Source organism: Tupaia chinensis, unplaced genomic scaffold, assembly GCF_000334495.1.
Source record: "Tupaia chinensis unplaced genomic scaffold, TupChi_1.0 Scaffold000110_1, whole genome shotgun sequence".
Lineage (NCBI taxonomy): Eukaryota > Metazoa > Chordata > Mammalia > Scandentia > Tupaiidae > Tupaia > Tupaia belangeri.
The window spans coordinates 673,299-700,182 of record NW_006159574.1 but is presented as its reverse complement, the minus strand read 5'-3'; the positions used below and the strand labels follow the sequence as shown (position 1 = coordinate 700,182).

General features: G+C 59.5%; 1 protein-coding gene across 1 annotated transcript in view; it reads right to left on the bottom strand.

The window, feature by feature from the left end:
- Positions 1 to 14: 14 nt before the first annotated feature.
- Positions 15 to 26,884, bottom strand: part of DPP6 (dipeptidyl peptidase like 6) — a 510,008-nt gene continuing 483,138 nt past the window's right edge. Inside the window, exons 18-26 of the mRNA XM_006143805.1 lie at positions 16,141 to 16,239; positions 12,639 to 12,708; positions 9,955 to 10,149; positions 6,159 to 6,213; positions 4,721 to 4,832; positions 3,197 to 3,255; positions 2,340 to 2,412; positions 2,174 to 2,247; positions 15 to 308 (exon numbers count right to left, since the gene is read on the bottom strand). Coding sequence (XP_006143867.1) covers positions 162 to 308; positions 2,174 to 2,247; positions 2,340 to 2,412; positions 3,197 to 3,255; positions 4,721 to 4,832; positions 6,159 to 6,213; positions 9,955 to 10,149; positions 12,639 to 12,708; positions 16,141 to 16,239 — 884 coding nt within the window. The 3' untranslated portion in view covers positions 15 to 161. The remainder of the gene's footprint in view (positions 309 to 2,173; positions 2,248 to 2,339; positions 2,413 to 3,196; positions 3,256 to 4,720; positions 4,833 to 6,158; positions 6,214 to 9,954; positions 10,150 to 12,638; positions 12,709 to 16,140; positions 16,240 to 26,884) is intronic.

The window sequence follows — 26,884 nt, the reverse complement described above, 5'->3', positions numbered from 1 at the left end:
GCGCGCGCCCTCGTGCCGGGCCGGAGCCGATCTGCCTCTGGACCGAGACACACATGCTAGGGGACGCAGACGCGTCGGGCCGCCGGGGAGAGGGCGGGCGGGGAGCCTCAGTTGCATACGGTTGTAGAAAGAGCCAGCTTTGTGCTTCCGCGGACGCCTGGCTAGTCCTCCTCCTCGTCCTCTTTCGTGGCGGCTGTGGGCAGTTTGTCCTGGATCCGGAAGCACTCCACGAAGAAGTTGATGAGGGACCGGTACAGGTGCTGCGTGAGGGCGGCGCTGTGGAAGTAATGGCTTTCGTCCGGGTATATCTGCAAGAAAGGCCCAGAGGTTACCCGGCCCACCCTCCCGCCGGCAGAGGAAGGCAGGGAGCCCAGGCTCCAACGGGATCGGAATCTTAGCGGACACACGACTCCTTGCCCGTGCGGCCCCGGATGCGGGCACCTTTTCTGCCCAGAAGCTGTGCCTGGCTGTGCCAGCTGGTGCCGAAACAAGCCACCAGTCCCAAGGCCAGCTGGTTTTCCGACCCCTCTGCCACCTCGTGGCGCCGGCCTGTGCTGTGTGCAGCGGGCGCCCGGGGAGGTCGGCTGAATGAAGCAGAGACACTTTCTAGTCCGGGTCTGCTCTTCTGAATGTGCAACCCGGGTACGTGCTTGGGGTCTACGCAGGCTGCGGCCCCCGTCTCGAGCTGTTGGGGCTCGGGGAGGAAACGGCCAGGGTCTGGGCTAGCGCAGTGGCCCTGAGTGTGAGAAATCGCTGCCGAGGTGCTAAGTCCTGCAGCTGCGACTGCGGGGCCCACCCTGCTCTGCACCCTGCTTCTGCTACTTGCTCGGTGCCAGGTGACTTCCTGTCCTGTCAGGGGGACAAGCTGCTAACAGGCTCCCGCTCATGTCTCGTTTTGTGAGTCCCACCCCTGGAAAGCTCAGGTCGGGCCTGGAGCACTCAGTAGCACTGGCCGTGGCTGTGTTCGGCCCTTGGTGCGCACAACACCCTGCTCATCTTGGCACTGCCACACGGCGACACCACCTGGGAGCCCCCGTGCGCCGCTCCACACAGTGCGCGTGTGTGAACAGGACTCAAGGCGAGTGTGTTCAGAAGCCTGGTCCTTGCCGGGGCTGCCCCTGCGTCTCGAGTCCTGGCTCCCTCAGGCCTCTGCGGGGTGGCCTTTACTTTAAAGCCTCTCTCGAGAAGTCGTGACGCTGTGGCCATGCATTCAAAGATCGGGGGAGCAAGTGTACAAGAGGTCCCACCACCACCTCTTGCCTGCAGCCGGCCGTGGCTACATTCCTGCGCGGCTGTTTGGATCCCCACGGGCCCAGACGCTGATGCAGGCGGAGCCCGCGGCCCAGGCTGCCCAGGCTGCCCAGCACCTGGCCAGCGGAGCTCTGTGCACATCCCGGGGAGCAGCCCCCTGTGCATGCAACTGCCGTCGTGGCCGTGACCCAGGTCGCTGCGACTCGGACACTGTCCCCTCAATGGATGGTTGGGTCCGATTCCCTGCAGCGCTCCCTACTGGCCAGCGGCAGGCACGCCTGCTCAGGCTGCATGGCGGTCAGTGCTAGGGTGGGTGCTCTCTGAGACAGGGGCCTCAGGAAAGATCACTGGGTCATGCCAGAGGAACCAGAGGCAGGAAGGAGGTGGAAGAAGTTTCTAGCAGCAGCCCTGCACGTTGCGGAGAGCCTGGGCTAGGTGGCAAGGACAGGCCTTGAGCCAGTCTTTGGGAGGGCAGAGCTCTCGCCCACAGGTGCTGCCAAGGCCTTCTACCAGGGCTCAGTGGTGTTGGTGGGCAGGGGAGGCTGGGAGAGGATTCAGTGCCCGCTAATGCCCCCTCGAGGTGGAAAACAGCACCACCGCCCCACGCCAGTGACGTCACCACTCATGCTGCGGGGGTGTGGCCGCTGGCCTGGCTGCTCCTGTCTGGCAGAGGTGAGGGGGTGGGTGGGGGTGGGGTGCTGGTTGTTCTGGAGGGTTTAGACCTGGCTGGCGTGCAGAGCTGAGCAGTCCTTAATTAGAAGCATGGGCCTGTGCCCGTTTGACCTGACGCGCCCACCCCTCACAGCAGGCACAGCCCAGGTGCGTGTGCAGAAGTGGGGTGTCCCGAGCCCAAAGCCGTCCGCGCTCCGTGGAGAGTGACTCTTGCTCGCGGGCAGGGCAGGGCAGGGCAGAGCGTGTGTACCTGTAAGCTGTAGTTGGCCTTCCCCCTGATGAGCTGGGTAATGAGTTCTGCCGTGTGCTGGAAATGGATCTTTTCTGTTTAAAAAAAAAAGGGAAGTGTTCATCACGCCGTCACGCTGTCCGGGGCTGGTTTTCTGGCCACACGGTGGAGCGTGCCCCGGCCTTACCGTCTGCAGTGGCGTGAATGATCAGGAACTGCTGCTCCTCCAGGGCTGATACGCGCAGGGCTGCCTTGGTCATCTGCAGTGTGGCAAGGGCGAGCATTAGCAGGGCGCGGCGGGCACTGCAGGGCAGGGGCTGTGGGGGGCATGGTGGGGTGGGGGCTGCAGGCTGGGTGCTGCATAGCGGGCTTGAGCTGGCCCCCACAGAGGGGAGCCATGCCGGGAACCAAGTGCAGGCACTACTGGGCGCATCACAGCACAGGGAGAGGTGGAGGCTCGGCAGCCCCGCTGTCCCTCATGCTAACTCCTTGCAGGAAGGAGGCGGGCTGGGAGGAGGAGTAAAAGGAGAGCCTCTGACTGCAGGCGGCCTCGGGGCCATTGGGCCTCCCGTGCAGGCTCGGGTCTCCCGTGTGGACCCCCACTGTGGGACCAGCCCAGCAGTGGCAGGACGGCCGCAGGACCCGTTTCCACCTGCTCCAGCTGGAGAGAAGCCAGGCCTGGCTGGCACGGGTCCCGGGGAAGCCTCCGCTCCAGAGGAAGCACAGGAGCGTCTGCTCTCCAAGGACAGCTGGGGTTCGGGGCTCGGGCCCTGGGGTGGACTCCTGACCCCATCCTCCCTCAGCCTTCTCCCTTATCTACAAAGTCCCGAAGGAGGAAATCAGACCAACGGGGAGGCCACTGGCCTCAGCTCTCTCACGGAGGACCGGTGGGTCCAGGCTTCTAGGGCAGGCTCTGGTGGTGGTGTAAGGGAGAAGCCTGGCGTGGAAGGGGAGGGGCTACAGGGCCGGGCCAGGTGGGAGAGGAGCCAAAGAGGTGCCCTCCGTCGTGAGCCCCGTGAGGCATGGCAGCTGTACCGGACATACCTCGTAGGCTCTGTTGTCGAGTCCGTGGAGGCCCAGGTACCGCTCAGAGAAGGCAGATGCTGGAAGCAGCAGGGGTGGGGTGTTATTCTCAGCCTCAGGCCTGGCCAGTGCAGGGCCCAGACTCTAGGGATATCCAGGGATAGGCCAGGGTCTGGGGCACAGCTACACCCGCTTGCTTGGCAAACGTGTGTCTTCAGAAAACTGGTCGGTCCCTGGGGGCTTACGCAGCCATGGAGGTGGGCAGTGGTGCTGAGATGTGTTCGTGTTGGTGGCTGGGTTCTTACCAGTACGGCAGAGCCTCAGCAAGGGAAGTGTAACCCATCCAGGTCCTAAATGAACAGGGCATCCTCCACTTGGTTTAGACACACAGGAAAGAGGGCGGGAGGAAGCAAGCGAGTTTCCAAAGGATGGAATTACTCTTAGCAAGCCTAGGCCCGGCATGTTCAGTCCCAAAGCCTGGCTCCAGGCCAGTTTCTGCAGCAGGACTGGGGTCTGCGGGGAGCAGGGCACGATGCCACACCCGTCAGGAGCGGCAGGCAGAGTACTCTGCACAAGGCCTGGGGCAGTCCCGGTGAACAGAGGGACAGGTGAGGAGGCCTTGTGGGCTGGGTGTGGCAGTGCGAGACCCTGGGCTGCGTGTGTGTGCGTGTGAGTCAGCTCCGAGGCAGCACGACTGAGAAATACTAAGGACAAGTAGGAACATCTCACTGTTTGTCACATCTGAATCTGCCACATATATTCTCATGAGAAAATTACTCTCAATTATTCAAGCTTTGGGCCAGGAGAGTTCTCTAAGTGGAAATTTCATTCGAAAGAGCACTTGGCTAGGATGAGGAGGTCCTTTGTGAGAGTCGGGGCTGCCGCACCCCCAAGTCCCTGGACTGCTTGGTGGTGTCCAAGGGTGCTGAGATGGGGCACAGGGGACTGTGGGAGGGGGCGGCGAGGGGACTGAAGGGGAGATCAGGGGATGGGGCGTGGCCCTGGGAGAACGAGACAGGCACCTCTGGTCCTCCCGCCTCAGCACTGCACGGTGAGTGCGAGTTCTCAGGGCCACAGCAAAGACCCCTCTGCACAGCTAAGAAGTGGTTAGTGCATGCGGCGTGCATGTCAGAGAAGGGACTGGGTGGCCGGGAGGAGGAGCACGGAGCCCCTGTCCCAAAACACTGACAGCGAAGCCACATTGTGCTGGGCAGATGGCTGGTCCCCACGCTTGGTGGTCCCCTTTCTGCCTGGTCCCACAGCAAGTCGTCCTGACTGCCCCGCAGCTCGCAGCCTGCCCTTCCCTCCGGCATTAGCCCCGCTGCTGTGAGCAGACTGCAAGCTCTACCTCGGACTGCGGTCTCGCAGCTGGGATGCGACTTACGGGCATCAGCGGCTCGACCACTTCACTGAGAACCAAGGCCGGAGCGTCCCTGTCCTGCCCCAGGTTCCTCTCCGTGCTTTGCCCACCAGCCCCGTGACTCCAGGGTTCCCAGAGGACCAGGGCCATGCTGTGGGCGTGACCCTCGGCTCGGGGCCACTCACCGTAGAGTCTGAAGTCTGTGATTGGAGAGAGAGCAGCGCCGCAGGTGAAAGTCTGACCTTCATTCTCCCCCTTCGCCGGGAGGATGGACGTGCTCAGGTACCCGCCGTAGTCCTGGAAAAGAACGTGCAGGTGGAGGCAGGGGCGTGGGTGCCGGGGCGCCATGAGGCCAGCTGTGGAAGGCTGAGGTCTGTGATAGGCAACCATTTCATGTAGCTTTATTATTATTGAAAGTTTTACTTTATTTATTATAGAGTGGGTGCATGAGAGACAGACAGAGCTTTGCTTGTGCTGCGAGCTCCTCCTCCAGCTAGTCAGCCAGGCCCTGAGCACTTGAGCATGTGTGCTGGTGTGCTCTTCAGGCCGGTGGGGCTGGGATTTGAACCATGGTGGCTGTGTGAGAACCAGCTTCTCCTGAGGGGCACATTACCACCGCGCCACGAAGCCAGCTCCATTCATTCATTCGATCAGTTTTGTTAGAGGACACGTGTGCTCACCGGGGAGAGACAGAGAGGGAAAGTGAGAAGGCACCCCTGTTGGGGGGGTCGCACTCTCAAACCACACTCCTCCCATCAAATGTGGGCTGAGTTCACAGTGACCGCTTGTACACCCTCCACCTGCCGCGACCACTGGCGGCGGGTCAGGACAGGTGCTCTGCACCAATCCACATGTGCACTTGTTTCTGGGGATCGAGAGGCCTCTGGTGCAGGCTGTGCCAGGCGAGTGAGAGGCCACATGCTAGGGCCAGAGCAGGTGCCTGAACTCCATACCAGGGTGAGAGCAGGTGCCTGAACTCCCCCAGGGGCTCCACATTCCAGGGTGAGAGCAGGTGCCTGAACTCCCCCCAGGGGCTCCACATTCCAGGGTGAGAGCAGGCACCTGAACTCCCCCAGGAGCTCCACATTCCAGGGTGAGAGCAGGCGCCTGAACTCCCCCCAGAGGCTCCATGACACCGTGGCCAGGCCAGGCCCCAGCCTGCTGATGTGGGCCACCAGCCAGAGCATCTTGGTCTGATAGGTTTGAACATGACTCTCCCCACAGCCTTCCTCCCGTCTGAGTAAATGTGGTAATTAATGTACTTACTGCGCATCAAGACATCCAGAATAGAACAGATCCCTGCTTCCCTTCCTTCTCGGGGATATCGCATTAAAACCACAGCAGGTTCATGGAAGGAAATTAATTAGGAGCCTAAAGAGCCCCTCAACAAGGACCTGGGTTTGTTTTTTTTTCCTTCCAGACAATGTAAAAAGCAGCACTGATGGATGAGTGACCAAATGAAAGCTCCCACTGCAGAATCACTAAGCACCCAGGCTCTCGCTTTTAAGAAGCAATCGCTCACACAGACCAGAGGCTCTCGGTAGATCAGGACTGGGCCTGGTGCCGACGTGGCTCCAGGCTCTAGACCAGGCGGGAGCTCAGACACGAGCAGCACAGACTCACCTGCCCGAACACAGCCACGCGGGTCCTATCGATGTACTGCTCTCTCAGCATCGTCCTGCAGGGGCAAAGAGAGCGGGGGCTGAGTGCACAGTGTGGCTGTACTCTGTGTCCCTGGGCCCTGGAGTTGTGTCTTCCACATTTCAAGTGGTAAACCCTCTCTAAGTAAAAAGAAATTCTAATGTAATCGTCCCTCATTTTACTTATTTACTATGCAGGCAGCGTGTTTACAGTAAGAGCTCAAAGCAGTTTTGCAAGACGCTGTAGAACTTCCAGGTCTAAGAGTTTATCCATTGGGAAACGTGAACCCAGGATACCCGAGACCATCAGGTTGGTCAGTCTCTGCGTGGGTTCTTGTCCCCTGTTGCTAGTGGCCCTCACTTGGAACTCTATGACTCCTACTGCCTCTCTCTGGTCAGCCTTTGGGGTCAACAGGGACACAAAGAGCTCAGCCCACTGGCAGTGCCCTCTGAACTCACTTCCTGGGAGGAGGTCTCTGTTCTGTACCTGAAGGGTTGAGAGTCACTTTCCTTGTGTCCTCTGTAGTTGTGCTGACAGTGACCAGTCTAGAGCTCTCATGGGAGCTGCCTGGGCACTGCTCATCCTGGCTCCCGCCATTGTCCTTGTTTCCCCCACAAAACAGCTGGAATCTTCCTGGTTTCTGAATCCTAATTAGCAGAGGGGTCTTGACACCTGCTGGCTTTCTAGATAGAAATTGAATTTTATACCTAGCAAAACTATAATATCATGTGTGGGCATAGAATAAGAACATTTTAAGACATTTTCTAGCTATCTGGAGCAACAAGAAAAAGGAAGGCATGTTTCTCTTATTCTTTCTCACGTAACCCAGGGTGTGTGTGTGCATGCCCATCTTTGTGTGCACAGGATCCAGAAAGAAAAATGACAAAGACAATTCCAAGTTGAGCCTAGAGACAGCATTTTCAAATGGAGTAGAAAAGGCCAAGGCTGCCTGTGGACAGAGCTGCAGGGCCAAGGGGATGTGAACGAGAGGTTCCACACGCTGGAATAGAGTCCGAGACCTGGCTGGGGCCTGCACAGCACACCAGGCTCACTTCCAGCATGGCGGGCTACTAACCACCGGCGTGGCCTGCATGCCCAGTGATGCTGACTTCTGATAAAATGGGCATCCCCTTCTTTTTTTTTGAGAGGTTTTCGCTATAGGGTGTGTGCGCTCGCCAGACAGACAGAGAGAGACATAGAGACAGAAAGCGAGAAATCACCCCCCAGAGGGGATGGTCACGCAGCAATCCCTTCTCCTCCATTCTCCTCTCGGGATCTTGGGCATGCACGCACACGCGCCCGGCGTGAGTTTTAAGCCACCGGGTCCGGTACGCGAATCGCGGTCGACTATGTGGGAATCCAGCGACATAGCCATTACGCTAACTGCTGGTTCCCATTGGGCATTCCCTTCTGATGGATCAGGCTGCAGGTCAGCCAGGCTATCCATGATGTGACACACTTCGACCCTCCTGTCTGTGCTTCTACGATGGCAGGAAGCTTTGCAGCTGTTCCGTGCTCACGTCCCTGTGAGTAGTGGCCCGGCTAGTTCCTTGTTTTTAGAAAACAATGTGAATGTGAACAGTCTTCTTCTTCCTGTGCCCTGAGAGGAGCGGCTAGAGGGAGCCGAGTGCCTGCAGGTGAGTGGCCTACGGGTGTCTGCAGGACACCATGACCTTCCTCCACCATGGTTCCTTAATGGGCGGGAGGAGTGAGACCAGGCAGGGCAAGGTAAGTGTAGCCGAGGGCAGGAAAAAGGCCCCCAAGAACAGCAGGCCAAAGCAGGAGGGGTAGAGAAGCAAAGGGCCCTGGCCAGCTTGCTGGGTAAGTACCGCATCCTCCAGAGCCCCGCAGGGACCCGGCTGCCGGCTGCGAAGTCAGAGTCGGAGTCGGAGTGAGAGAAGTCACCTGCAGTGTATGCCAGTGTATGCCGCTGGTGCCGGCGGCCCCTGGCCTCCCTCCTTGCAGACAGACCTGGGACTCACTCGCCACTTCTTTCCTCTGCTCTGGGGACAGGTGGCCCAGTGGTCCAAGAGGACTGGCCCAGGCCAGGGGAGCTGCCAGCACTTCTCTCACCAGAAGTGGGTTTGAGTTGTGGGTTCTGGTGAAGCCTGGGCAACAGGAGAAGATGGTGTGCTGTTTCCAGGCAGGCTCTCCCTTCCTTTCTGGAAGTTTCTCGAAGTGGCTCTTTCTCCAGCCTCCTGGAGGTGAATGAGGAGGCCAGGAGCAGGTGCAGCAGATAGTCATCCGGGGGCATGAGTGGCCAGCTAGGCCTGGCCACCATGGTGGCCACCCTGGGAGGGGCACAGCCTCTGTGCAGACCCGCGTTTGTGTGTGTGGTTGGCTTCCAGGCAAAAACATTCCAGCAGGCACACTTCTGACTACCCGAGTCCTCAGGGACTTCCCTGCGCTTTCAGCCTATGACACACACGGAGTTTGACGATATCGCCTGGTCTCTCCTCAGCTAGCTCGGGCCTCAGGAAGGAGGAGAGGAACCGCCTACAGGGTGCATCGGTCTTTTTTAAAAAAAGAGAAAATGACCTGAGGAGTCAGTGAGGCAAAATCTGTGAGCCTGCAGAGCTGACCCGCAGGTCACAGGATAGGACGCCAGCTTCCGGCAGTCCTCTGGCTGTCCCCGCGTGCTGAGACGGGCTCGTGCGTACCCCTCTGTGTGCCCTGGTCACATTGTGCACCCTCTTCCTGGTGGAGAAAATGGCTGGCATGGGGGGAGCCCCGGCTCCAGGGCTCTCCGCACCCCTCGCCGGTCCACGTGGTGTGTCTGCAGAGCGGGCTGGGGTGCGGGATGGCCTCTTCACTGCCAAGCGTGCTCAGCTCTGCCGTGCTCGCACCGTTAAGACCGTGAAAACCGTTTCTACTGAGGGAGCCTGAAGGCCAGCTGTAGCCTAGTGTAAGCTCTTGATGTACCCTCGTGTCTCTGGCATCGCAATAAAAGTCAATAAATAATTTCGAGCGTCTGCCTCTTGGCGCGAAGCCTCTTCCTGCTGTCTGTAATACTCGGCGGTCTCCCATCTCGATGATGAAAACGAAACGTGCCGCTCCTCAGAGGGAAGGAGGGCCCGCTGACCCAGCCCAGGTACGCACAGGGGTGCTCCCCTCAGCCGAGGTGGCCTGCGGCTCAGATGTGTCCCCACGCACAGCCTCTTCTCCTGCCTTTCCTTCTCCACCTCGTCCCGCCTCCCTGTGACACGTGGACCCCACGGCACCGAGGAGCTCGTGGGCCCATCTCGCAGCCTCTGACTCTGAGCCGCGTTTCCATCAGCTTAACCACCGGCTCAGCGGCAGAAAGGCGCTCACAGCCTTTGGGAGATTACTGGTAGGCCCCTGGCGTGCCCCTAGAACTGCCCCCAGGTCGGGCATCACTGCCTGAACATCAGGATGCTCTCACATCTGAACCTGTTTGAGCACCGACCTGATGCCACCAGGGACATCCCACTCCTGACCTCTCATCAGGGCCACGGCCAAATCCTGCACTACAGGACGCCGCACACAACCTCTGCCAGCCTGTGTGTAAGGGAGGGTACACGTAAATGAATTTCATGTTCGGACTTGAGTCCACCCCAGGATGTCTCACCAGGTATATGCAAACATTCCGAAATCCAAAAACACCTGCAGCACTTTGGATAACGGATGCTCAACCTGCATGTGCGCACCGCACGCACACCGTGTGCTCCGGCCAAAGCACTCATCTGTGGCCGCGGCACAGCCCCTGCTGGGCAGCTGGTCCTGGCCTCTTGCTCCTGGCCCCGCCCGGGGCGCTCACCGCACGGCCTCCATCTGGTCCTCCTCCTCCAGGATGCCCAGCCGCCGCCTGACTTCGTGCAGCAGCTTGGTCCCCTGGAAGCCGCTGCCTCGGCCATCACACTTGACCACCACCGCACCGTGGCTGCTCACTAGCACCGTCTCCCAGGTCACCTCGAACTTCTCGGACACACTCTGGCTGCCTGGGGTCCCGTCCCTGGAACAGAGAGGAGAGTCTGAGACCCACTTCCCACTGGCGGACGGCGGCTCCCCAGCCTGCACCATGCCTGCTGCCCTCCCAGGGGACTGTGAGCCAGCCCCGCGCCACCACTCTGACCTAGGCCTGCTGCCGGGGCAGGGACCAGGACACTGCCTACGCACCCATAACGCCACGAGGAAAAGGCACCCCAAAGAGCCGAGGCAGCAGGGCCGTCTGGAGCGCACGGGCCTTGCCCACTCAGCCTTCGGAGGGCATTCACGTGACATGCCTTCCTGGCTGCCGGACTCTGCCTTTCCTGGGTCTGGCTGTCTCAGGCCGCTCCCCCAGGACCTGGCATGTGTGTGACAACAATGTGTTGACTCCCTTGCCCAGTGGCACCCGTGGTGTGCAGAAATCCCTTCCCTCCTCAGCGTGAGGGCCGGCCTTCCCCCTGCGCATCTGCTCAGGGAGCGAGGCCGCTGTCACTCTGGGGCCAGGACGCTCATGCACGGGCCGGGCCAGGCCTGCTGTGCACACTCTAGCGCCCTTCCCGTGGCACCATGCTGTGAGCTTAAAGCTTGCCCAGGGGAGTACCCATGGACCCGGTCAGGGCTGCTTTCAGCGTGGGGCTGGCTGTCAGTCCCTTGCCGGGCACCTGTGGGTGTGGGGAGGCTTCTACATCAGTCCCTTTGGCGGGAAGCTTGGCAGGACAGGGAGTGAGCTCAAGTCAGCCTCCTCCAGGGACCACAGCAGGCGCAAGGTCCCCGACACCCCTGACCACCATGGCTGTCTCGCTTCCTTCCCTCGGGGGAGTGCTAGGGGGAGGAGGGTGTGAGCGGGCCCAGAGCACTGCGCCCAGGGCTGAGTGGCTGGGCACGCTGGGCTCTGCGGGGGACGGGCTGTGTGTCTGTGCCACCAGCACGGTGCCCGTGGTGTCCTGGGGCCCCTGGATCTCCATGCCATCAGGTTTGAAGTCGGGGCAGGAGAGAATTGAGCACAAGACACTGCCTCCCAGGCTGCTCGGGTCAGCCTCGTGGGCCCTGCCTGAGCCCATGCTGCTGTGGGCTGTCCACACGGCCGCCGCGTCCACTGGGAGAGGAGCGGGACTCGTGGTGCAGACCGAGGCTGGCTGGGATTTCACCAAGGGCTACTGAAGAAACCAGAGTCGGGGAAGAAGGCTGCTTTTGAAATCTTTTGAGAATCGTCCTTGAGAAAGTGCTCAAGAGCTGGTTTAGCAGGAGGGAAGGGAGGCCATGTGTGTGTGTGTGTGTGCATGTGTGTTAGTGAGGTAGCATGTGGGTGTGCACGTCTGTGCATGTATATGCCATGCGTTTGGGATCTATGGACGTGTATATATGTGTGTCTGGGAGGGGTATGTGTATGTGGTGTGCACATATGTATGCACGTGCATATATTTGTTCATGCATGTAGCGTGTGTGCCTGGATGCATGGAGCGTGTGTGCCTGGATGCATGGGATATATGTGTCATGCGTATGTGCTGTATGTACATGTGTATGTACATGTGTCTGGGGTGTGTGTGGATGTGCGTGTGCACATGAGTGCATGAGTGCACGTGTGTATGGGGAGCTGTGGGCAATGTGCTGAATGATCCAGATCGCAAGGACAGTGGGTTAACTGCAGGAGTCAGAGGTTGGAATCTACACCGGGACCCGTGGTGACACAGCCCCCAGAGGGGGAGCGCCTGCCCAGGCTCAGTCAGGCTCCAGGAGGTTGGCAGATGCTCACTTAGGTTTGGCACAGTTGCCCCAAACAACCCTGGGGCAGCAGGAAGCTCGGCAGCGCCCCTTGCCAGGCGGTGAGGACAGGAGATTAGACAACCCGGCCGGTGCGGTCCTTTGAAAGTGTCCCGTGTGCTTTGTGAGTCCAGGCTCCACTCCCTGAATGCGGGGTGGTCAGCTGGCACTAATGGCCTTCTGGAGCCCACACCCAGGGCAGGCTCCTGACAGGCAAACACCAAATCAGACGCCACACCTTCCTAGGTGTGTACAGGCACAGAGCAGGCTGTCCTCCAATTCCGGCCCAGAGGATGGCTCATCCCCCCAGGAGCAGCTGACACACCCGTGCTGGCACACCACTGGCGTTTGGGACAGGCGCTCGCCTGGGGCTCAGCAGTCTGAGACAGCTATGTGGCATGCGGGGTCCGAGTTCAGGCTGTGCCTTGTCTCCATCCCTTGGGACCCGCCCCTGCCAGCTTGGGGTCATGTGCTGAGCTGTGACTTTCTGAACCCCCGACCACCCACAGAGCCTGACCTGAGACCTGCTTTCATCGCGGCCGGCTGCCCCCGGTAGATGGGGCAGGGAGCCCTGTCTCCTTTATCCTCTGGGGCTCCAGGATGAAGAACCTGGCGTTTGCTGACGGGCTCAGGAGCCGAGGTTTAGTCTGCGGACAGGACTCCCACTGGCTGTCTTTCTTGGCGAGCCCACAGTGTCCCAGTGTCGCCAAGTGCCAGCACCCACACCCCACCCAGGGCGAGGGTAGGACTTACACCACCAGCAGCAGGGGGTAGTGGGCTGTGTCGGTGAAGGTCGCGGGCTTCAGGATCTGCACTGGCAGGCCTGGAGAGAAACAGTGCATGGCAGCAGGTCAGCAGGCACGGGCAGGGTGTGTGTGTCTGTGTGTGTGGGGAGTGGGGCTGGGGAGGGACACGCGGGGCAGGATGAGCTCCTTGGTGACCCTGGAGGTGAAGGGCACTCTGGGGGAGGTGTGGTCCAGAAGGCCACAGACAGGGGCTGGTCCAGAGTGTCACTTAGGTAAGTCACCTGACCTCCACGTGGCCTTGGGAGGGTCACCGGACTGTGAGGCTCCATTTCCCCAGTGGAAGCGTACGCTCCCCCTGCGTGCAGAAGTGTCGGAGAAGACCGGCTGCCATCAGCACTGACTGGCACACAGCCCAGGCCAGGAGCATGAGCTCGAGGGCTGCAGATGACTGCGGTGGGGGTGAGGCGTCGGTGCCCTCTGCCCTGCCGCTGGCTACGGGGTGGGTGCACCGTGAGTGGGGTGTGGCAGTGAGGACAGGCGAGGACCAGACCAAGGCGAGTGGGGCCTCCCGTGTGCAGCTCCTGCCGTGCGGCTCCGACGCTGTTGGAACCATAACCTGGGGCCTGGGCAGGAGCCAGGGCTGCCTGCTGTCCCTGAAGCCCCCAGGGCTGCTGGACCTGGTCTTCGGCAGTGTGACATCAGTGGCTGAGGGAGGCCAGTGAGAGCCACATGCCGGGCAATGGCCTGGCCAGCTCTCGGCCACCTCTGCCCGCCCAGGCCAGTACTCGTTAACTGCGTCAGCGGCCATGCTGCTGGGCCACACAGGCTGTCCCAAGACGGCCTGAATGCAAGTGGCTTGCAAATCGCATCTGTGACCCAGGGACTGGCAGGAAGGCAGCCCGGACTCTGCCATTTCGCTCTCCGTAAGACATATCTGGTATCAGCAGATGGTGTAACGCTTATGTTGCTGGACTCTCACACGGTTGACCACAGTTCGAATCCTGGACACAGTGGATTAAAAACTCACACCGGGCGCATGTGCGTGCATGCTCAAGATCCCGAGAGGAGAACAGAGGAGAAGGGGTTGTGGCATGGCCAACCCCTCTCTGCCATTTCGCTCTCCGTAAGACATATCTGGTATCAGCAGATGGTGTAACGCTTATGTTGCTGGACTCTCACACGGTTGACCACAGTTCGAATCCTGGACACAGTGGATTAAAAACTCACACCGGGCGCATGTGCGTGCATGCTCAAGATCCCGAGAGGAGAACAGAGGAGAAGGGGTTGTGGCATGGCCAACCCCTCAGGGGGATTTCTCATATTTTGTTTCTGTCTCTCCAGCAAGTGCATGCGCACTATAGCAAGTATCTCTCTTAAAAAAAAAAAAAAAAAGAGTTGAAAAACCATGTCTGGGCTGCTCGCAGCCACTCAGACACCCAAGGGCAGGCCTTGGACACTGGGCTCTGGCTGCCTGGACACAGTGTGGGGGTTCCTGGATGCGTCTTCCTTTCCCGGGGCAAGTCTTGGCCTCTGGTGGAGTGAAAGGAGAGGAAACAGAAGAAAAGCGGGCGGCAGGCCAGAGCCCCTGGGTTCGCTGCGATCTCCAGGCAGCTTTCAGGCCAGCCAGTGCACGGCAGGGCTCCCTTCCGGCCCTGGTGCCCGTTCGCCTTTCGAGGAAGGGCTGCGCTGGAAGAAGCTGCGGCCAGGTTGGGGAAGCTGCCATTTGCTTCTCAGAGTCTTCCCTGTCTTCCAGAGGGCGGTTGGCATTCATGCATCAGAGTTTCGGTGTTTGGGAGGCATCTGGGTGACAGCGGTGGGTGAGGGCTTGGAGTGGAGGAGACTGGTTTGAGGAGTCCCAGCCAGGCATAGCCTCTCGGGCTCAGGAACACTGTGGGGCCCCGGGGGCAGAGGAGTGCCTCCCCCCACAGGGCAGAGCTGCTTTCAGTAGTCAGAGCCTCTGCATGTGGTTTTCGCCGGTTCGATTCTTCTCTGCCTCTTGGTCCCTCCCCTTTTATTTCCTTCATCCCCCCTTCCTCTGAGCAGTCACATTTGGGGTATTTATTTAATTCTTTTAAAGAGAGATTTTTGCTATAGGGCGTGAACACTCACTGGAGAGACAGAGAGACAGAAAGTGAGAGATCATCCCCCCGGAAGATGGCCACGCTGCAATCCTTCCTCCTCCAGTCTTCTTTTGGGATTTTGGGCATGCACACACACACACACATACATACGCACACGTGCAGAGTGTGAGTTTCAAGCCACTGGGTCCGGGACTCGAACCATGGTCGACTACATAGAAGTCCAGCGACGCATATGCTAGTTCCAACACTTGGGATATTTCAAAAGAGAAAGTCTCTGGACTTGGATGGAGGGAGGGATCTGACCTGTCATGTTTCCAGACTTTTCTACTCAAGGGTGACCATGAATCCCTACAGGACAATGGGGACAAGTGCAAACGTGTACAACTGTTCAGTGGTTCCTGCGGGGTGACACTGCAGTGTGAGGGATGTTTGGCGAGTGACCGAGGACGGGCTGAGGCTGCAACTCCAGGGCAGCCTCCGGACCGGCTCCCCACGAGGGCGAGCTCCGGCCCTGCTGCTCCGTCCAGCACTGCACTGGTCTCTTCTGGGCCCAGCCGAGGCTGACTCCGAGGACTGTCCAAGGCTCCCTGGGCCCCTCCCCAGGACCTTCCTCACGGCCAGGGCTACTCTCCCCTGACCGGGCTGCTGTGAGGCGTTCTGCCTCAGCAAGCACTTTCCAGCATCATCGTTGGGGTGTCTGGCTAGCTCTGGGGCACGGAGGGGGCTCACATCCTGCTCCAAGCTCATGGTCACTTAGGGGCTGCTCTTCTCCAGGCTACCAAGCACAGGGCAGGACCTGCTAATCCCCTGGTGCCCACCGCCCCAGGGACAAGCCCCTGTCCTGTCCCACTGCAAGGGAAAGGGGGACAGCCTAGGACTGCTCTGCACAGGCACTGCCTTCCAATCTAAGGCTCCCAGGGCCGGCTGATGTGAAGCCACCCGCACAGAGGTGAGCCGCAGCCCCGCGTACACGGCTCCTCCTGGAGGTGTGCGCCCACGCCCGCCTGTTCTGGGGTGCTCAGTCCCTGGTGCCCAGCACAGTTAGCCTCAGAAAGATCTGAATGGAAGCCAGACAGAAAGGCAGAGTGAGGAACTGTCTAGGTGCAACAACACTCTTCTCACAGGGCGGCAGCTACCACGGCCAGACACCCCTGTACCCGAGGCGAGGTGAGGGGCAGGAGGGAGACAGGGTGACCCGGGGTGGGATTTCGAGGGACGCGCTCCTGGGTGGTGCCGAGATCAGACTCACACCTTTGGCCTCTGCCTTCCTCCTGCTCTTGTTTGTCACCGCAGTGTCCTGGTTCCGAGCACAACCAGCTCAGTGCAGGACGAGCCACCCCAAAGGAGCCGCCGGGCTTAGCGCCCAACGCTGCGGCTGTTTCTGGGCAGACATTCCGGGTCACCCTAAGAGGGAAAGGCAGCGCTTACTGTAGTCGTCAACCTCGATTCTCCTGTACTCTGTTTTGGGCATCTGCCGTTCGTTTATGGCCGTCTGCACGTGCTCGTTCGTTTCCAGGTCAAACATTTCTGAAAGAGAGCAGAACAGGCCACGCTGAGACCCGGGGGTTACCTGCCGGACGCCGATGCGAGCCACTGGTTTCGCTGCGTCACGCCACGATCCCCACGTGGCCCTGCAGGTGCCAGGCGGTCCCGGTTTTACAGACCAAGACGGATGTGAACGAGCCGCTGCAGCTCCAGGGACACGGGAGGAGCCGCAGCTCAGAGCAGGGGCCTGGGCAGACCCGGCTCCTTCCGCTCTAGGAGGCCCCGCCACAGACGTGCTGCTCTGGCGTTTCTCACTCACACGTGTGGGTCTGGCGTGTCCCATCCCAAGATGGCCATTTTCAGGAAAACCAACATCATACCCGTTCGAATAAACAGTTTTCCAAGATAAAGGTCATTCAGAAAGTTCATGAGAAAGGTGCATTACGAGGAGATGATGCATGGATTTCATTTTGTTGCACCAAAATAAACACATACCGTAATTTCATTGCCCCACAGACTCCCTGAGGTTTCCTTACAGAGTGACCAGGAGAGAGGAGAAGCCGGGGTGGTCTCTCTATTCAACTTTCCCACAGGAAAATGGACTCTTCTCTGCTCTTCACAGACCCACTGTGTGGCCATACCTGGGCAGCTCCTTACGGCGCAGGGGGACTGGCCCTTCTCCCTCCACGTGGAGGGTGGGCCTCCTTCTGAGCCTTGGCTGAGACGCACTGACCTCTGCCCCAGTTGTAACAGTAAACACGCGTCCTTGGCACTGAGTTCCCCAGCTGCTAGGAAGCCCTCGCCAGCCGTGAACCTACTGAGGTGGCCACCCCACCTCCTGGCACCCTCTGGGGTGGACAAGAAAGCCCACCTTCCTTTCTCCTTGTTCACTTTCAGCCTCCATGTGGGGTCATTAGGATGGGGACAGTGGTTATGTTGCTGGACTCCCACATGGCTGACCGCGATTCAAATCCTGGACCTCCTGGCTTGAGACTCACACTGGGCACGTGTGCGCGCATGCCCAGGGGCCTGAGAGGAGAACGGAGATGGGACTGTGGCATGGCCATCCCCCGGGGGGTGATCTCTCACTTTCCCTCTCACTGTCTCTGTCTCCCTTTCTCTCCTTGGTAAGCGCACGTGCCCTAAAAAAACAAAGATGGGGAAGTTAATGTCCCAGTTTACGGCTTGTCAGGTTGCTTTAAAATAGCCGTAATTTGTGACTGTCTTAGAGTAAACAAGTATCAACAAAATTAGACGAGTGTTGAACCATCCTCCCATAACTCCCTTTAAAAAGCTATTCAGGGGCCAGCAGGAGGCACAGTGGTTAAGCCACTAGACTCCCATGTGGCCAAACGTGGTTCGAGTCCTGGACCCAGCAGCTCGAAACTCAAGCCAGCAGTATGTGCGTGCGTGCCCCAAAACCAGAGTGGAGAATGGAGAAGGGATTGTGGCCATCTCCCTGAGGTGATGTCTCACTCTCTGTCTCTCTGCGTCTCCAGTGAGTGCATGTGCCCTATAGTAAAACTCTCTTAAAATTAAAAAAATAAAAAAAGTTTGTCTCCAGGCATCAGTTTGTCAATGGCAACTGGAGGGCCGGCAGGACTGTGAGAAGGCTGCGAGGGGGAGCCCTGCGGGCAGTGGGGGGCTCTATCCATGAAACCATGCCCAACTGCCAAAGTCGCCCAAGGACCCCAGTGATGCGGGTGGGCAGAACTGGCAACCCCTCCATGGAGGACCACGGCTCAGTGACCAGCAAACACAGAACATGGCACGTGTGACTGAGGACGTATGTAGGTATCTCAGATATGAAGCGGGGGCGGGTAGAGGTGGGGGACGGTGAAACTAGTTTCCGAATGGGTGGACTTTGAAAAACCTGGACGCCAGGCCACCGTTCTGAAGATCCTGGACGTCACGCCGCACACAAATAGGGTGTGTGGAAGCAGGAAGGTTCAGCTGACCTGGCCGGGCCGTGTGTCAGGGCCAGTCTGGGTCCCTTCTGAAGGCCAGCCTCGATTCTGAGATGCGGGGACTTGCCTCAGAGGGCACCCCCTGCCTGCGGTCACATCCGTGTTGGGACAAAGCACTCTGTGGCATGCACCCCACTGCCCGCACCACCCCCCGCCATTGCTGCAAGTCCACACGCACAGCCCCTCCCTCCCCGGCGGGCACACCCTCGGCGGAGAGGCGCGGGCTGCATGTGTGGGCGGAAGGGGAGGTGGGCACTGTGGGGCAGTGGTCAGAACAGCACTCCCCGAGCTCTGGCCCCCTCGGGGCCTGCACACCTGCCGCTCTCCATGGCTGCCCCTTCAAGTCGTCACCTCCTCACCGGAGGCCCTGGCCACCTCGCCTGAGGTCCCCGCCAGCCTCTCCAGGCACATCCCGCAGCAGGTGTGGGTCTGGCTCTTTGCTGGCTGCATGTTCCTCCCCAACCAAGGACAAAGTGCACCGGCCCAGTGATCGGGTGGATGAGGCATTAGGACGTCGGCATTTAGACAGCAGCTGTGCCTCGGTTTTGATCCAGCTCTGCCCCTATCCCCACGTGGCCCCTTTGCCATGGCCCCAGGAAGGCCTCCAAGAAGCTAAGCAGGTCTGAGAGGCCCTCTTGGGCAGGACATCCAGTGCCCTTGGCCGTCTCTGCTTTGGGCCTCTTGAGTGGCAGGAGATGAAAACTGAGGCCCGGTTACCACCGGCTGCTTCCTGCCAAAGGGCAGGCCTAATGGAACTTAGAGACTTTCGTTAGGCTGGTTGGAACGTTTCCGGTGCTTCAAAGACTGACACTGCCTATGAGCTGACTTAGTCCCCTGGGCTGCGAGGCTAGTCGTCGACACCCCCAAACTCCAGCTTGCGCCAGGAGCCTAGGGCGAGGTGGGCCATCAGCCCACAGGTCAGCCTAACCCCCGGAGGACCTGCAATCTTGTCCTCTCTACCCGCTGGGCATGGTAGTGGAGGGACCTGGGAGTGTGAATGTGAGTCGAACCACAGAAACAGGCTCAGCAGGGTCAGTGGGACTGGCTGCAGTGGGCAGGATGTCCTCACTGAAGGCAGAGAGCAGAGGGCCCACTGCTGTCAGCTAGCCTCTGCGCCGAGGCTGCGAGGCCACAGCTGGGGGCTTGGGGCACGGCCCCATCTGGACGGCTCATGTGAAGCTGAAGGGGAGCTGGGACAGACCCTCCACGGTTCTCCCCACGTGCCTGACCTCCACAGGCACGCCCCTGGGCTGGCGTTTGGGAGTCACAGTTTCAGATGCTGCCCGTGAGGAGAAATGCCAACGCAGAGGTGCGGTGTTGTCCTGCTGCCCCGGACACGCACCTGCCCGGAGCTAACGGGACAGACTCCCCTGGCCGTGCTCCAGCTTGGGGTCAGCTTCGGCTGGCTGCTGGACCTCGGAGTTCGGGCTGCTCGCCGGCGACGCAGGCTGCCCATGAATACTGCCCCTCTCTACTGAGATCGCACCCTCCCCAGGAAAGCACTAGAGCAGACTATCAAATTTAGTTACACATTAGATTTCTCATTGAACGATTTCCCACACAGCTGGCTTTATCAGCAGAGCACTGCTGGTCGCACGGGACCTGGAGCTACGCCGTCGTATTTGTTACTGTAATTGCATTCAATGAGGGCAGGGCCCCCGCAGAGACATCAGGAAAGATTGGCCTGTTCCCCAGAGGACCCCTCTTTTGACTTTCGGGCAGTGGGGAGCTCCAGCCTGAGCTTACAGACGGCCACTCCTTAATTAAACATGAGCCCCTCCCATATTTGGGGAACTAGCTATTATCAGCTCTGGACACAGTGAGATGGCAGACCATTCCCCACTCACGAGGGCTGCTCGCCTCACGGGGTCCCCTGGGCACAGTGAGGTGAGGGCTGAGGCTGTTCCAGGCACGCTTTCTAACGGCCCTGTTGGTTCAGGGGCTTGGCGGACTCACCGCTGGAGCCAGACGATGGGAAAGCACTGGCGATGGGCCTGTCATTCCCACGTGCACGGCACAAAGTGTCGCCTGGGTCTCAGCATCCCCCGTGCCCTGCCTGGATGGCTGTGACCTGGTCCCTACCTCTGTGGGCCAGGTGAGAGTGAAGAGCAGGGCCCGAGGAGCCGTGACGCTTTCTGCCTAATGAGGGTCAGAGCTGAATTCTATTCTGGTCGTTCTGCAGGTGAGAATGAAGAGCCAGGCCCATGTCACTAAGAGCAGGGCCCGAGGAGCCGTGACGCTTTCTGCCTAATGAGGGTCAGAGCTGAATTCTATTCTGGTCGTTCTGACGGGATGGGCGATCATTATAGTATCCAATCAGAGGAGAGCGAGTGGTAATTATAACCCATGGTCATGGACACCGAAAAAACACGGGACCCGTAGACGCTCGAGGCCACACGACGGACTTGAGCGGGCTGGACGAGTGGAAAGCCACGTGAGCTCGAGGCGTGAAAGCAAGGATGAGCAAGTTGTGGCCGCTAAAGAAGAATTTGTTCAAACCACGTCTAATGAAGACGTCGGTGTCAGTTGCTGTGATAGGTAGAGACTGCAGGATTATGCAGTAATTTCATTTCAGAATAAAAATATTTTATCTATGCTGGAAATGTATCCTCTGGAGCTCTTTAATTCAGTAAGGAAACACGTTAGGTGACAACTGAGAAGTAGGAAGGGATACGAGGATTTCCCGAATTCCTTGAGGTTTCACAAGAAAAACTATGTGAGGACATGCGGGCCAGGGTCCTCTGGGCGGGGCGTGCCTGGCAAGGCCACTCACATCCTCGCTGCTCTGGGATAAGACCTGCTTTCTTTGGGCACCAAATTGCAACACAAAACGCCGGGAGGCTCAGTAAACACCGAACGTCTGCACTCCACGGCAGGAACGGGGTGACTGGGACAGGTAGGAGCTGGGAGAGTGACAGGGGTCCTAGAGACAGTACAGGAGGGGCTGGAGTCTGGGGCGGACAAACAAGAATGCTTCTGTTTTTATTTTTGGAGAGATTTTTGCTATAGGGTGCATGTGCTTGTCAGAAAGAGAGACAGAGAGAGACAGAGAGACAGAAAGCGAGAAATCACTCCCCAGGGGAGGTGGCCACACCACAACCCCTTCTCCTCTATTCTCCTCTCAGGATCTTGGGCATGCACGCACACATGCCCAGCGTGAGTTTAAGCCACCGGGTCCAGGACTTGAACTGCAGTCGACCACATGGGAGTCCAGCGACGTAGCCGTTATGCCACCTGCTGGTCCCCAGGTTTAAGAGACATGAAACTGAAAACCTGTCTTGATAGTGCACACGGTGGCATCTCTGACTTCACTAATATGCACTATTCGTGCCAGGAAGAGCTGCCGTACACTGTAAGGATGCACCGTGATTAAATGCAGATTTCAAAAATTTTAAAAAGATATAGGCGTTAACTTTGGAAGAATATACAAATTATAACAGTTAAAATATGTTTTAAAAACAGTAAAAAAAAAAAAAAAGGAAAATAAAAAGCGAGCATTGGAAAGCCTCAGGTCTCAGCTGTGAGCGTGGCCGATGCTGGGATTCGGACAGGACAGAACTCGGGCCCAGGGCTCTGCTGGGAACGACAGACGTGGAGCTGCAATTCTCTGTGCTCGCAAAGGACCCGTCCTGGGGACAGCTCATGGCAAGGACTAAGCAGGCTGTCCACTGCGCCCTGGCCAGAGGGAAGGCCCTCCGCAGGGATGACAAGGGGGCAGGATCTTGCATGGAGGCCATGACAGAGGTGCCTTCCTTGGCTGTTGGGGCCAGACAAAACTCAGGTATGGAGGGCCACGGGCCGTGAAAACGTCCTGACAGGTTGCCACGTTGGCAAATGCTATCCTGTCCCTGGGCAGAAGAGACACCCGCTCCTAGGTGCCTTTAGGCTCAAATTTCTTACTTCTGCCCTAGCCTCCCACCGCCTGCTGGTGGACCCTCGTCCTCACAGTGTGCAGCAGCCCTGGGGTGGGCACTCTGTCGGTCCTGCAGTCCACGCAGCAGCCAGACTTCCTTTCCAAAGGGAGTCTGGCTCAGCCCCGGGACGCGGGCGGGACGTGGTTGCTGGCAGCTGAGGCCTGGGTTCCCGCTGCCACCCTAAGGAGCAGGGGCAGCACTGGGAGACCCTGTCAGACGGAGCCACGGAGGGTGGGGTCTGTAGTCACAGCCACCGGGGAAGCTGAGGCAGGACGACGGCTACCCTGGCTGCAAACACTCGACACAGCAGGGGTCTGACTGCACCGCTCCGGCCCTGCAGACAGTCGGGGTCCTCAGTGTGGCCAACGGCTTGGTGCTTCCATGCTCTGCGACCTTGCCAGCCGTTTGAGGTCCCATCCCGGGATCTGAGTGCAGGTGCCACGTGGACAAGTCTCCTCGGGGAGTGGGAGAGGTGGGTGGCTCCCAGTGGGTGGCCACAGAGGTGCAGACGGCGGGGCCAGTAACTCCGTCCGGATGGCCTTCATGACTCCCGCTGGCAGGTGGGCATTGCTTCTCTGTTTCTGTAAAGCCCCAGCTCAGGGGAGTAGGGGGGCGAAAAACCGGTCTCTGCCTACAGCCGGCCGAGGGTAGCAAGTGGTTTGGACTTCAGGGACGTGTTTGCGGGCCCTGGTGCTTCCCCACAGCGCGCCCCCTCCATCACTTCCGCCAGAGGAGGCACTGAGGCAGGCCGCCCCAGCCTGGCCCTCCTGCCAGCATGCGCCCACCCAGCCGGCCTCTCTCTGACTCCTCCTGCCCAGCAATGCCGTACTGGTTTTGCTGGTTTCCTGCCCCAATGCCTCGGCGTCTGAACACCTGGCACCAAGTGACATCCTTGGTTCCGACCATAATTACGTTCCTAAGGAACCGGCCTCTAAATAATTCAGAGTCACATCTGCAAACACTCGCAGGCTCTGTTTGTAGATAGGATTTCCTAATGGGAACGAAAGTCAAGTATTCCCGGGTGGCTTTGGGGTCAGCAGGGGAGAGGAGGGAAAAGGACAAAGCTGTGAAACAGTAATTTCCAGTGTGAGAGCAGGGCTGGGAGAGAGAAAATGGCGAGGTCGCCTTCGCCTCAGAGCCCCAGCTCCTGAGCCCCTCAGCCACCTGATGTGCAGCGCTCGATGGCCTGTCCCCTCCGGCCAGCTAACACGCGGGGCTGCGATGGCCTGCCCACTTTGGCTAGCATGGGATGATGGTGCTCGGAGGAGCTACCCCAGTGCCCGAGGGCAAGCGGCCGACGGAGGGCAAGGACGGGCCCTGCTGCAGGCTGCGACCTGGCATCGAACTCCTACACCTCGGTTTCTCGACTGGAAAACGGGGATGAGAACGGCTTCTGCCTCACAGGCTTCTGTGAGGATGGGATGGACTGCATCACGCTTTGCCCACACCGGCACGCAGTCTGCTGCAGCCGTGACCTTTGCTCCCGGGCCTTGGCCTCCCTGTGGTCCCCAACCACCTGCCTTTGCTTCAGGTGGTCACAGGGCCCAGACAGAGGAGCACCTCGACTGGCCGCCGAGGCTGCGACAAAGCTGTGATGTGGCCCGACAAGACACCAGTGACAAGACACCGGCTCAGACGTAGTAGCTGGCAGACAAAATGGAACGCCGGGTGACATGGGTGCGGCCATCAGATACACCAACAGGACATACGACCCCAGGGATGACACCCGGAGGCCAGGGCTTCGAGGGCTGGTTCGACCTGGCCCTCACTGGCCCGCTCATGGCGGGTGGACCCAGACGTGATGTGCGTGGGCGGATGCTCTGGCAGGGACCAAGAGCAGCTAGGGGCCAGGGTTTTGGCTCCCACTTTAACAATGACGTGTGAATCATGTAATTCCCTAGAGACCTGCACAGCGATTGGCACACAGCGTGTACACAGGGGCTGTCCACGGGCGGCGGAGCCGACCTCCACGCGTACACATTCGACGTTCCCGAGTCTGAGCTCACTGGACTGTGTGCTCCGTGGTCCCCCTCCTCTTCCCTTCCTTCCTCCCTATTTTTCTTTTCGAAGACTTTTTGCCATAGGGCGTTTGCGCTCACTGGTGAGAGAGAGAGGGAGAGAGGGAAAGTGAGAAGTCACCACTTAGGGGATGGCCACATCACGATCCCCTCTCCTCTCTTCTCTCGGGATTTTGGGTGCGCTCACACACATGCCTGGCATGATTTTCAAGCCACTAGCTCCAAACTGCAGGCGACCATATGGGAATCTGGCCCCTGTTCCACCATGACACCTGCTGGTCCCATCCCTCCCTCTTCTTAAAAACCACTTACGACTCTGTATCAGTGCCCCTGAGAACTAGCTGTCTGTGTTCTTGCAGCCGAAATCCGTTTCTCACCCCGAGGTGGAGCGAGTGCAGCTGCCCCGTGTCCTCGTGCATCGCGGTGTGGACAAGGACACGAACACACAGGCCAGTGTGCGTGATGCGCCATTGGCTCTGTCCTTGACCGTCCTAAGCAGACTCCGTGCACTCGAGAGGGAGGAGCGAGGCCTCGGGCTGTGTCTGGCCCCTTCCCGGGATCTGTGCTCTGCCCCCGCCCTTGGAGTGGTGCCCTGTGCGGGGTCCTGCAGCCCGAGCCTTGGCTGGGAAGCTTCCTGGGCTGAGCGCTGTCCCAGGGCCCTCTGGGACGCTGAGGCTCCCGTCTGCCCACCTGGTTCCTTTCAGAGAAGACGCTCTGATCACCCCAGACGGCAGGGTTTCCACAGGTACAGCCACGGTTGTCAGGGCCCGAGAGCAGCCAGCGACGTCCTTCCCCACCTCTCTCCCTACCATGAGAGCGGCCAGATACCATGGAGGCCTGCTGCCCCCTTGGGTGCCTGAGTGGGCCCACGTGGTGGGGCCTGCCGCAGAAATGGCCAAGGCCACTCCCAGGCCCCTGGAGAACCCCTTCCATCTCCCCCATCCATGTTTCTTGTTCACACAGCAGGACATAGACCTGGAGGACGATGGCGTCTTGCTGAGAAGGACCTGCACCCTAGGGTCCTCCAGGGGGAGGCCCTGAAGAACAAGAGCAGGAGCCCGGGATGGACAGGGGGAGGACACGGTTGGCAGGGGACCAGGATGGACAACAGGAGGACACAGTCAGCAGGGGACCAGGACTTGACAGCGGGAGAAACGGGAACACTCGTGTCAGGCTGAGACCAGTTGTAACTGTGGAGACAGGGTCTGCGTGGACGATGCCGCCAGGATGCGGGCATGTCCTCGAACCGCAGGTGCGCCAGGCAGAGATGAGGATGCTGCATGCAGATGACTGGGGCGACACAGCCACCAGCCAAGGGCACCATGGATGGGTCACGCCCACTGGGACCTGGCACAGGCCCCCACTCACACCTGACCAGACGTGTTGTCCAGAGGGGAGAGAATCCGTGCTACTGTCCACGCGGCCGGTCAGGGGAGCCGGCAGCCTGGGGCTTGTTTCCATGGCTACTGTACTTAGAGACACGATCCTCATGTTGCTGAGGGCAGCCCAGGGAGTGGACCTTTCCCAGCATTCTTTGCAGCTCGACCTGGACACAGGACTGCTGCGGCCACTGGTATGTGAGCAGAGGAGCTGGTGCTGCCTAGGGAGAGGCTGCGGCTGCCCAGGGGATGGTCTCTGGCTGCTGGCTCCACCCTCCTCCCTCCCATCTCCCAGCCTGGAGGGCAGCCCGAGGGCCACCCAGGCTGAAACAGCCTGGAGAGTGCAAGGGACGAGCCAAACGAAGGCTAGCCCTGGAAGGTGGACGGGGGCGACGAGGAAGACGCGGCAGCTGAATGGAGCTGGAGAAGAAACGCCCTCTGGTGAGAGCGGCCACTCCGTCTGAGCTCCCCATTACCCTGAGCCTACGCCGGCCTAGACGTCCGGGGCCGCATCTTAAAGGGAGCCCCCGTGCAGCTGCGCTGTGCAGGCCACAGGGGTGAACTGGCAGGAGCTGCAGGCAGGCGCAGCGGCGGTGTTCAGAGAGGTCTTCCTGCTCCCTGCAAACCCCAGGGGCTGAGCGTGAAGCGTTCTGAACCTGGCAAGACCCGTGTTCTCCCGGTGGTGCACACTCAGCTGGCTCGGCTGTGTTTAAGCATTCCTTTCTTTCCAAGTTGAAGTGGTGACTTCCGTCAACTCTCAGGGCTGGACCCTGCTGTGACGAGCTAGCTAACAGTGTGCAAGCACCAGGGCAGGACAGAACGCCAGGCTACAGGGAAACCAGAGCTGAAGGCGGCTAGATAAACAGGGTAAATAAAGGGAATTGATAAAGGCTCAGGCCTCACAATGTGGCATAAACACTGTCCCTTTTCCAATTAACGGAGATAAAGCACAATGGTGTCACCTTCAGGCTCATTGTTACCTTTCACAAAGACGGGCAGGAGCAGGGCACTGCATGTGAGCTCGCCCCTCTCCTGGGTCCCAGAAGTGACAGCCCAGCTGGAGAGCAGCTGCTGCAGGAGACCTCTTCATTGGGAGCTCTGCCTCGGAGCAGGGGGAGCAGGGGCGGCCTCGCTCTCCAGCCTCAGCACCAACTGTGTTGACTGGTTACTGCAACCAGCCCACCCAGCGGGGGAGACGGGTTGTGCGGATGAGCGAGCTCAGCACTGTGAGGGCACTAGTACCTCACACCGGCTGGAGGCCATGTGCTCAATCCTTTTTACCTTTCTTTTATGAGACAGAGAGAAGGTGAGAGAGAGGGAGAGAGAGAAGGGCGGAGGCAGGCGGAAGGGAGGGAGATAGAGAGGGGATTCCCAGCAGCCCTGCTGCCGCTGCCTCCTGACTGGCCTGG